General features: G+C 47.9%; 1 protein-coding gene across 1 annotated transcript in view; it reads right to left on the reverse strand.

Moving 5' to 3' along the window:
- The window catches only part of LIN7C (lin-7 homolog C, crumbs cell polarity complex component), a 298,049-nt gene extending 289,506 nt beyond the window's left edge, over window positions 1-8,543 (reverse strand). Inside the window, exon 1 of the mRNA XM_063944412.1 lies at window positions 8,496-8,543. Within this exon, the coding sequence (XP_063800482.1) occupies window positions 8,496-8,521 (26 nt within the window). The 5' untranslated portion in view covers window positions 8,522-8,543. The remainder of the gene's footprint in view (window positions 1-8,495) is intronic.
- Window positions 8,544-12,237: the final 3,694 nt, after the last annotated feature.

The following is a 12,237-nucleotide window of genomic DNA, read 5'->3' on the forward strand; positions in this document are numbered from 1 at the left end:
AGACTTAATGTCCTGTGCCACCTGTGTTAGCTTAGCAGCGTGTGTGTTCATGAGGGGCCCCATCGTTACCTTGATAGCTTTCACGACATCCTCATATGAGACTGGGGCTGCAGGGTCAGGAGAGGCAGGCCGAGACCCATCATCCAGCTGCAAACCCTCCCGTGTGTCCGGTGCGGCGGCCATATTGGATTCTGCCCGGCGCCGCTCAGAGCGGGATCTTTGCTGCTTTGCCGGCATGGGAGAGGTGAGAAACTTCTCCATATGGTGGAGGAGACCTTCCCCTTACCTAGGCTTCGGGAACCGCAGGGTTTGCGTCCGCGAGCGCGGCGCTGCTTGCTGTGCTGGCCGGGGTAGCAACGGAGCTCTCACGCCAGGCTCCCGATCACATGGGAGCCAGAACCGGAAGTCTCGACTTGCATCCATGGTTAGAAGGATCCAGTCCTAAATCCCGAATCTGCGGCCCTCCAGAAGGTGAGGCATTTGTAGCCACCAGAGGAGTGAAATCCTTGCTTTCGGCGACAGACGTATCCCCAGGTGCATATGTAGATGAGAACCTGACCACTTGTCTAGGAGATCCAATTGGAAGGATCGAGCAGGAAACCTTCCGAACTGCAGAGCCTCGTAAGAGGCAACTATCTTTCCCAGAAGACGAGTGCACTGATGAATCGATACCCGAGCCTGCTTCAGGACATCCCGGACCATTGATTGTATCACCAACGCCTTCTCCACCAGTAGAAACACCCTCTGCACTTCCATGTCGAGGATCATCCCCAGGAAAGACAATCTTCTTGTCAGCTCCAAATGTGACTTTGGAAGGTTCAGGATCCAACCATGGACCCTGAGCAGATGAGTCGTGAGAGCAATGGACTGCAACAGCTTCTCCCTGGACGACGCCTTATCAGCAGATCATCCAGGTACGGAATTATGTTCACTCCCTGTCTGCGGAGGAGAACCATTATCTCTGCCATCCCCTTGGTGAACACCCTCGGTGCCATGGAGTGACCGAATGGCAGTGCCTGAAACTGATAGTGACTGTCTAACAGTGCAAATCTGAGATAAGCTTCCAGTAGGACAATTCTGTCTGTCAGTAAAGCTGGTAAGCTTGATTTGAATAATCGGTGAGGTAGGGTTTCTTGAAACTCCAGTCTGTACCCCTGGGACACAATATCCTGTACCCAGGGATCCAGGCCGGATGATACCCAGATGTGGCTGAAACGTCTGAGTCTTGCCCCCACCAGTCCGTCCTCCAGGCTGCGTGCTCCACTGTCATGTTGAGGATTTTGAGGTACCAGAAACAGGCTTCTGGTCCTGGAGTGCAGGCTTTTTGGATTTTGCCCGCCCACCTCTAAAGAAGGTGGTAGGAGGCTTGGACTTTTTTGTCTTAGCGGTCCGAATGGACTGCGATGCAGATGAAGAAAAAGGTTTCTTCGTAAAAGGCGTAGCTGAGGGAAGAAATTGTGACTTACCCGCGTTTGCCGTGGAAATCCACGCATCCAATGCATCCCCAAATAGAGCCTGACCTGTGTAGGGTAGGTTCTCCACACTTCTCCTGGATTCCGCGTCTGCAGACCATTGGCGTAGCCAGAGTCCCCTGCGAGCTGAGACAGACATGGAAGATATCCTTGCAGTCAGCGTACCCAGGTCCTTCATGGATTCCACCATGAATCCTGCAGAATCCTGTATGTCACGTAAAAATAATTCAATGTCACTTCTATCCAGTGAATCCAAATCCTCTAGTAATGTGCCTGACCACTTTCCTATAGCTTTAGAGGTCCATGCGCAGGCAATAGTAGGCCTCAGCGCTACCCTTGAAGCAGTGTATATGGATTTGAGCGTAGTGTCAATCTTACGATCAGCCGGTTCCTTTAACGCTGTAGATCCAGGGACAAGTAAAACCACCTTTTTAGTCTGGAGACAGATGCGTCAACTATGGGTGGGTTTTCCCATTTTTTCCTATCTTCCTCAGGGAAGGGAAAGGCAACCAGAATCCTTTTTGGAATCTGGAATTTTTTCTCCGGGTTTTCTCAGGATTTTTCAAATAAAGCATTTAATTCTTTAGACGCAGGGAAGGTTAGCGAGGCTTTCTTATTGTCTGTGAAGTAAGCCTCCTCAGCCTGCTCAGGTGTTGTGTCATTAATATTTAACACATCTCTAATGGCCTCAATCATTAGCTGCTCCCCTTTTGGAAAGGATGCCGCCCCCTCAGCACATCCCCATCACCGTCTGCCGTGTCAGAGTCGGTATCCGTGTCATCTTGCGTAATTTGGGCAAGTGCACATTTCTGTGGGTATATGCTGGGGGATTTTGAAGGAATAGGAACAGAACCTGACCAAACTGCCATAGACTTTTTTATGACCTGAGTTTCAGTCTCAGTGTGAGCTACCCTAGTAGAGATCTGAGAGATCATACCCTTAATAGAGGTTAACCTCTCAGGCTCATTAATGGGGCTCTAAGACAAGACATTACATTCCTGTACACATAGAATGGATTCCTCCTGAGAGGAAATGTCCTCCGCAGCATAAGACACAGAGTCCCTAGACATGGCTATGTGAGACAACAAACACCCACACACACACAGGGAAATGTCAGACACAGTTTTCCCCCCAAGTATGCCACAGAGAGACACAGAGATTGGAGCCAACCCACACACAGCGCTTCCCTATGTAGATATAATACCACTACCTAGTGCTTACTGTGTACCTTAATAGACTACACAGTATTTACACAGCCTCCCCACCCCTTCTACATCCCCCTGGTACCGCACAGGATAGCTGGAGTTGCTTGGAAGGACAGCTCTCCCTGTCAGCGTCTCTGTACAGGATCTGCAGGCAGGAAAATGGCGCTGAACACTGCTGGGTCCACTCTGAGGAGAAGCCCCGCCCCCTGAACATGGCCCTGCTACCCGCTCTTCAGTTCTTTATACTGGCCTGAGGATTGTTGCTGGCAGTAACCGAGGTACCTGACAGGCTTGCAACCAGTGTAGGGTATAGGCGCTGGCTCAGGGTGCCCCTCACAGCATTGCACCATGTACTGCTGAGCCTCCGGAGCGCAGTCAGTACTGCGCTGCCACCCTGTTGCCTCCATCTTCACACCAGCTCCCCGCTTGCCAGGGGGGGGGGCGGTGACTCACTCGCCAATGGAATCTTCTGGCTCTGTAAGGGGGTGGCGGCATGCTGCAGGAGTGAGCGGTTGCCTGGGGCGGCAACGGTCATCACCCTCAGGAGCTCAGTGTCCTGTCAGCAGAGATAGTGGCTCGAAACCCCACAGGGCGGACACTACTCCACCCCTTAGTCCCATGAAGCAGGGAGGCTGTTGCCTGCAGCCTCCCTGTGCCTAACTACTCTTAGAAAAAAAATAAAACGAAAGAAGCTCTAGGAGCACCCCTAGCTGTGACCAGCTCCTCCGGGCACATTTTCTAAACTGAGTCTGGTAGGAGGGGCATAGAGGGAGGAGCCAGCCCACACACTCAAGCTCTTAAAGTGCCAGTGGCTCCTAGTGGACCCATCTATACCCCATGGTACTAATGTGGACCCCAGCATCCTCTAGGACGTAAGAGAAAAATATATTTTTTTTTATCATTTTAGGCTTTTTGTATTTAGCTTTTATTATTTTAATTTTACACTGGGGCAGAGCCCCCTGGATGGACGGACAGAGCACCCCTTTTTCAGATACAGCAGACATAGTGCACCTCTTTTTCAGATACAGCAGACAGAGAGCACCCGCTTTTCAGATACAGCAGACAGAGCACCCCTTTTTCAGATACAACAGACAGAGAACACCTCTTTTTCAGATTCAGCAGACAGAGAGCACCCGTTTTTCAGATACAGCAGACAGAGAGAGCACCCCTTTTTCAGATACAACAGAGAAAGCACCCCTTTTTCAGATACAGCAGACAGAGAACACCTCTTTTTCAGATACAGCAGACAGAGAACACCTCTTTTTCAGATACAGCAGACAGAGCACCCATTTTTCAGATACAGCAGCGAGAGAGCACCCTTTTTCTGATACAGCAGAGAGAACCCCTTTTTCATATACCGCAGACAGAGAGAGCACCCCTTTTTCAGATACAGCAGACAGAGAGCACCCCTTTTTCAGATACAGCAGAAAGGGCACCCCCACCCACCGCACACCACGCCACGCAAACCAGTACTGAGATGGAAACGTCCCTCCAGTACACTCTCCAATGAAGATGTGAAGATTGCGCCGATGCGCCGGGATTTATATAGAATCCAAAACCCGCAAGAATCCGACAGCATGATAATGATGTTTTTCCTTGATGATGTAATCGAGGCTGGCGGGAAAACCCGAGGTGGGATCGAATCCCGGCTCCGATCGCAAAGTTGGTGGGGTGGGGGTGGGTGTTGGTTCGGTTTTCAGAAAACCGAACTCACTCATCTCTTATGTTAATATTTATTTTTGTTTTCTTAATGGCCTGAATCTAGAAATCTTCCAAAAAACATAGAAACATTATTAGATTCATACTGTGTTAAACTATTATTTTCTAATTAAAATTAGAATTTTGAAAATATTTGAGATATTTTGCAGTTTCTTACCCAAATGTAATTAGATTGATGAGGTGACATCCTTAACCTGTTATTATATTAAATCAAGTGCAATCTCACACCTCCCAGCTGTCCCGATTTTCGCGGGACAGTCACGATTTTTCGTGACTGTCCCGCTGTCCCATCCGCGGGCCGCAGTGTCCCGCAGTGGGGAGGGGGGCAGTTGGGAGGCTCCTATCATGGCTCCTCTGCGCACAGCGTCTATTCACAGATGACAGAGGGAAAGGGGGCATGTCAGCAGCTCAGAGAGCGCTGGACATGACCCCTCAGTGACGGTAAAAGGGGGCGTGACTCGTGATTGCGGCTCTGCAGTGAAGCCACACCCCTTTTAAATAGGCCCAAACCCTTTTTTGGGGCGCACACAAAGGTCCCTCTTTCGACTTTTAACAAGTTGGGAGGTATGCAATCTTTATTATCAGATTTATACTCAGATCTTCTTTATATGAGTTTTATTCATACTTGCCTACTCTCCCGGAATGGGCGGGAGGCTCCCGAAAATCGTCCCTCCCGGCCCCCCGGAAGAGCAGGCGAGTCTCCCGATTTTTTAGGGCCCCCCCTGCCCGGCCGCCCACTTAGTGAGTAAAGTGGGCAGTCCGGGCAGTCGATGACGCGATTCTTGCTGAATCGCGTCCTCATAGCAACGCCCCCTGCTGTATAATGCCGGTAATCATGGCATTACATAGCAGGGGGCGTGGCTTAAATATGTGCCTCAATAACCCCACCCCTGTTCCGCCTCCGCCCGCCCCTGTTCTGCCTCCGCTCCGCCCCCTATGCGTGTCATAACCCTGCCCCACCCCACTGCTGAGGATGTCGGCATGTATGGTTTTATTCCTCTTTGTGTTTAGCAGCGACCTTACTAGTTGAGGCAGAATATTTGTTTTATGCTTGACTTTATATTTGTTTGATGCAGTTGAATTACTAATAATAAGATTGCCAATGTCAGACTCACACTAGTCATGCACACTCACTGTCAAAGAAAAATAACAGAAGACATACAAAATGAATATGCAGAAGAGTTAAGCATTTAGTGGAAAAATACAGACAAAAACAAGGAGATAATTTAATACAGGGAGCTGCATTGGCAGAACAGGAAGCAATTGGTTTAGGGAATGGTACCAAAGGTCCTAGAGCAGTGGTTCTCAAACTCGGTCCTCAGGACCCCACACAGTGCATGTTTTGCAGGTAACCCAGCAGGTGCACAGGTGTATTAATTACTCACTGACACATTTTAAAAGGTCCACAGGTGGAGCTAATTATTTCACTTGTGATTCTGTGAGGAGATCTGCAAAACATGCACCGTGTGGGGTCCTGAGGACCGAGTATGAGAACCTGTGTCCTAGAGTATATCTAAACACGAGGAAATGAGGCGAATGCACACTAGGCCTGATTCATGTTTGTAAGGCAAAAAAACAAGGACGTAATTTTGTGTCTGGAACAAACCATGTTGCCATGCATGGGGAGCAAATATATATATATTTTTTCTGTGCAGGGTAAATACTGGCTGCTTTTGCGCGTAGTCCATGTTAGTTTTGGTTTTATACTTCAATTTAGATTTCAATTTAAAAACATCCCACCAAAATTTTAATCTGTTTGCACATGTTACATCTGCCCCACCTGGTTTTGCCCAGTTGCTTGCTTTTTTTGCTTTCCTTGCAAACATAAATCAGGGGCTAATTCAGAACCGATCGCAACGGCAGCAATTGCAGTCTAAAGCCCTTTGCCTAGGGCCCTTGCGCAGCGGGCATACTGCGCGTGTCCACCCAGTGAGATGCAAAAGCATCTCACTGGTGCGATTGCCTCTGCCTGACTGACAGGCAGAGGCAATCGTGGGGTGGGAGTGGGTGTGCCAATGGTTTTAGAACGCCGTTGGAGGGGCGTGGTCTGGACAACGCAGGCGTGCCCGCACCATTGCGGGGGTGGGTTGCGACCCAGAACACAGTGGGTAGCCACCTGTCAGCGCAGTTAGGCTGCACAGGTAGGGAGCTACTTGGTGCGATGCTTTCGCACACGTGTGTGTGTGTGTGTGTGTGTGTGTGTGGGGGGGAGGTAGGGCCTGACATGCAGGGGGGGGGGGGGACTAGCCCTGTGCTTGGAGTCCCCCCACATGTCAGAGAATCTGATCGTAGCTGTGCTGAGTTTAGAACATCTACAATCAGGTCTGAATCACCCCCCAGGCCCTTAGTGTATTGCTGAAGGATACACCAATCTAATTGGTCTCAAGGCATTTAGGGGGTCATTCCGAGTTGATCGCTAGTGAAAAATGTTCGCAGTGCAGCGATTAAGTTAAAATGCGGTGCACGTGCGACGTACTTTCACAACGGGCAATGTATTTTTACACAAGGTCTAGCGACGCTTTTCAGTCGCAATGGCAGCCGCAGAGTGATTGACAGGAAAGGGGCAACTGACCGTTTTCAGGGAGTGTTTGAAAAAACGCAGGCGTGCCAGGAAATACGCAGGCATGGTTGGCCGAAAGCAGGGCGTGTTCGTGACGTCAAATCCGGAACTGAATGGTCTGTAGTCCTCGCAAGCGCTGAGTAGGTCTGGAGCTTCTCTAAAACTGCATGATTTTTTCTTTTAGCCGTTCTGCGATCCTTTCGTTCACACTTCTGCTAAGCTAAAATACATTCCCAGTGAGCGGCGGCTTAGCGTTTGCACGACTGCTAAAAACTGCTAGTGAGCGAACAACTCGGAATGACCCCCTTAGCTGGGAAAGGTTTACAGCATGTTAGAGAATATGGGCATATGGCAGTATTATTTTGGAGAAACTGAGAGATGAAATTGTTATCATAATTTATTTAAATCAGATCATCCTGATATTGGGGGTAATTCCAAGTTGATCGCAGCAGGAAATTTTTTAGCAGTTGGGCAAAACCATGTGCACTGCAGGGGGGGGGGGGCAGATATAATATGTGCAGAGAGAGTTAGATTTGGGTGTGGTGTGTTCAATCTGCAATCTAAATTGCAGTGTAAAAATAAAGCAGCCAGTATTTACCCTGCACAGAAACAAAATAACCCACTTAAATATAACTCTCTCTGCACATGTTATATCTGCCCCCCTGCAGTGCAAAAGGAAAAAGAGAGGCGCCCGTGACTTTTCCTTCTGCGAACATTTTGGTTAGTTTTTCTTCCCCTGCAGTGCACATGGTTTTGCCCAACTGCTAACAAAATTCCTGTTGCGATCAACTCAGAATTACCCCCATTACCCAATTTGATTCCACATTTAAAAGCAAATTGTTCACATTTGTCATTGCTTTGTGTTCCACAGGAATCAAGCTGCTTCATTATTGACCAAGTAAGTACAGGGTTGGGTCTCCCATATCTGAATGTCCAATATCTGAAATATTCAAAAATCCAACATTTTTTAAGTGTGACTGAGATAGTGACACCTTACCTTTCTGATGGGTTAATGTACACAAACTTTGTTTCATGCACAAATTGTTTCAAATATTGTATTAAATGACCTTCGGGCTATGGGTATAAGGTGTATTTTAAACAAATGCATTTTGTGTTTAGACTTTGGTGCCATCCCCAAGATATCTCCTTATGGTATGCAAATATTCCAAAATACAGAAAAATCAGAAATACTTTGAGTCCCAAGCATTTTGGATGTGGGATACTCAGCTTGTAGTTTAGAACTGAGTAACACAATGGTGCATGCTGCAGACATGCCATTAGACAAAAGATGAAAATCAATGCTTTTTGATTTGTTTTAAGGTGGTATTCCCAAAGATAAATTAGATGCTGTAGCAATAGCTAAACAATTTAAGATGTGTAAGTAAATGAGGCAGAAACAGAACCCCAGAATATTGGTGCTTAATTGGTAATGCCATTGCTTTCTATTCCTTTTATTGTCTGTCCTAATTGAAATGGTCAAACATGGGTGGTACTAGCCGGGTCCTAGTACCTAACCCTAACAGTGACCATGAAACTTACCTAAGGGATGTCGGCAGTCGTATCATGAAACCCCTGGCAATGAGCAGGTAATCTAAAAGTAATTAGAAGCCTTACTGTGGGGAATAATGTGTAATGGGCGTTGTGATGTGTGGCATAATGTATCATGGACATTGCAGTGTGGCATAATGTATAACGGGCATTGCGGTGTGTGGCATAATGTGTCACAGGCATTATGGTGTGTGGCATAATGTGTCAGGGGCATTACAGTATGTGGCATATTGTGTAATGGACATTTCAGTATGCGGCATAATGTTTAGGGCCTTTGCGGTGTGTGGCATAATGTGTAAGGGGCATTACGGTATGGGGTATAATGTGTAATGGACATTACAGTATGCGGCATAATGTTTAGGGCCATTGCGATGTGTGGCATAATGTGCATGGGGCATTACTATAAGGAGGAAAAATGACAAATAATGTAAATGGCATTAATCAGGATTATTTTTTTCCTGTGGTGGACAATGTCTGGGCATGCAGGTTGCAAAACTGGGATATAAGGTAGTCTTTTCCTGCAATGCCACGCCCCTTGCAGAGAAACCATGCCCCTTTTAGCAAGGTCATGCCCCTTTTTTGGGGGGCACCAGGAAACATTTCTAGTCACACCACTGAGCCCCATACAGTAGTGTTTTAAGCACATTGGTGTTTCTATAATGGGTGCAATGGGTGCTGTGCACATGGGCCCCTGGGTCCAGGGGGGCCCACACTGCACCCATTGCACCCATTTTAGCACTTACCAATCCGGAGTCCAGTGCCGCCGTGCATGCACAGTTGCCAAATTGGGCTCTGGATCATGGCGGGCGCCATGTTTCCAGGGACCTGCGCATGCGCAGTAGACTCCGGCACAATGCCGGAGTCTACAGCGCCGTACAGAGGAGGGGGCCCACCCAGAGGTGCACACGGGCCCCCTCCTCTGTAGAAACACCCCTGTTTAAGCGGGTTACTAACCCTCCTTCAAAACTATTCACACAGGTTCAGCCTGGATCTTTATCCTTCACTACAGTGGTAGGTGGTGTCCAAACCCTGTCCAGCTACAGGCAGAGACCAATGGGCCCTTGGCACTAGTCTGAGCTAATCTGTAAATCTTGCAACTAAACTTACTTCCATGCCTTTACGGTTGTAGCTTAGCACCTCTTCCAAGGTGAATTTGGTTCTAGAACATTTGACATGAAGAAACCCGGCAATGTCAGCCGCAGGAGAGCAGCAGCTCACATAATTTTGCTGCTTCTCTTGATCTCCTGGTACTCCCAGGAGTGCTCCATCTGAGCTCATCAGCGCCATCCTGAGGTTGCTGAGAGGACATCTAACCTCAGAAGTCTGCATCTGCATAACATTGCTGTATTCTCTGTGGGTCATCCCAATGGACCTCACTATGCCACCAGATGACCATGCAGACTTAATTAACAGTTCGGTTTATTTTAACACAAAGTTACAGTATCCACATACATGGCACATACAGTATATACTTTTCTAATAAACAAATCCCATGTTGTGTGGGATTAGGGAGAAGAGAAACACCCACACCAAGACTGTACCTGGGTATTTGTTTCGAGCTGCTACTATAATGTGCTTCTAAATAAATAGCTGTATCAAGGCAAGGAGAAATATTCTAAGTTCCACAAAGGAAATGCTCACATAAAGGAATACGTTCTAGATGGCGACATATTTGCATATGAAAAAAATAAATGCAAAACAGACAGAGTACACTCTGTTTTCAGAAGTAAGTACATCAGCGTTAGTTTATTGTCAACAATGTTTGATGCAGGCCATTGTAAACTGCAGCACATGTGGAAATAAGAGAGGAAATGTTTTACAAATGAAAACAAGCATGTACATGTTTATGTAAGGGGCCAGAGTCAATGCTGACTTGTAAACATGTCTGGGTGTACTCTCTATTGTGTATGTACATGATCCTTACTGCCATATACTGTATGTATATGTACAGGACTGATATACACAGACTTATGTAAATGCAGTCATTTGGAAAGTCATATGTACAGTGGCAGGGAATACGGTTAAGACACCGAATCCCAGCAGTCAGAATACCAACGCAGTAGAGATATCACTGGGAAAATGACCAATGCGCAGTAGAAGAGTCTGAGTCCTCTAGAGCTCAGACTCTCCAGCGCTGCCAGCAGAAAGGAGGGGGCCCAAACAGAGGAGACAGCACACACAGGCCTCCTCCTCTCTTAAAGCGCCCCTGGATCTCTAGTAAAATATGCGGAAGCTGATACATACTTTTTGGGTTTTATCGCATATTTTACTTCCCTGTATTTAAATGAAAACTCCTGCTGGGGCAGACCATGCGATAAATGCATGCATGGAGAAAGCTGGGCTGCTGTGACTTCTTTTTTGCATTCTTTAGCAAAGTGGATCATCTGTACCCAGCGCACATGCAGAGTGGGCCCCCGACAGAGAAAGCAGGAAGAGAAATGTCTCTTCCCAGCTTTTCTCCAGTGACAGGGGACATAACGCCATCCGGAGATGGCTTAATGTCTCTTCCCAGCTTTTCTCCAGTGACAGGGGGCTTAACGCCATCCAGAGATGGCATAATGTCTCTTCCCAGCTTTTCTCCAGTGACAGGGGACATAACGCCATCCAGAGATGGCACAATGTCTCTTCCCAGCTTTTCTCCAGTGACAGGGGACATAACGCCATCCAGAGATGGCACAATGTCTCTTCCCAGCTTTTCTCCAGTGACAGGGGACATAACGCCATCCAGAGATGGCACAATGTCTCTTCCCAGCTTTTCTCCAGTGACAGGGGACATAACGCCATCCAGAGATGGCACAATCTCTCTTCCCAGCTTTTTTCCAGTGACAGGTAACATAACGCCATCCAGAGATGTCACAATGTATCGTCCCAGCTTTTCTCCAGTGACAGGGGACATAACGCCATCCAGAGATGGCATAATGTCTCTTCCCAGCTTTTCTCCAGTGACAGAGGACATAACGCCATCCAGAGATGGCACAATGTCTCTTCCCAGCTTTTCTCCAGTGACAGGGGACATAATGGCATCCAGAGATGGCACAATCTTTCTTCCCAGCTTTTCTCCAGTGACAGGGGACATAAAGCCATCCAGAGATGGCACAATGTCTCTTCCCAGCTTTTCTCCAGTGACAGGGGACATAACGCCATCCGGAGATGGCATGTCTCTTTCCAGCTTTTCTCCAGTGACAGGGGACATAACGCCATCCGGAGATGGCATAATGTTTTTGAGAGAAGCATCCCTTTTCTCAGCTATATGTGTACAGCCCCCAGGAACTAGGGACATTATATTGCACAATGGGGGTCATTCTGATTCGGATGGATTTGCTATCGCTGGGATAGAGCTGTATATAGATGCAGCAGGAGGCGTCTGTTACATTCAGACACCTCCTGCTGCACTAGGGATCTGAGCTGCATCCTAGGATGTAACATCAGAGCAAAGCACCCACCATCGGGCGGTTTGCGGCATCCATGGTGCAATGCAAGCCGTCCATCGCAAAGGCCAGGAAATCTCCATCCTATAACAGAGATCCCTAGCCCCTTCCCACACCCTAAAGGGTGGCAACACGCCTCCATTTTTCCAAACGGAGCCTGTTGCCACCCGCCCTACCCCCACCCAGAAATGACATCAGACTGCCAATCAATGAAAGTCTGATGCCGGCCTGCGTTCCATGCAGCAGGACCCATTCACGCACGCACAGAACATATCCTACGCAAAGTTCTGAAAATCAATACTTTG

Source organism: Pseudophryne corroboree, chromosome 11, assembly GCF_028390025.1.
Source record: "Pseudophryne corroboree isolate aPseCor3 chromosome 11, aPseCor3.hap2, whole genome shotgun sequence".
NCBI classification, from domain to species: domain Eukaryota; kingdom Metazoa; phylum Chordata; class Amphibia; order Anura; family Myobatrachidae; genus Pseudophryne; species Pseudophryne corroboree.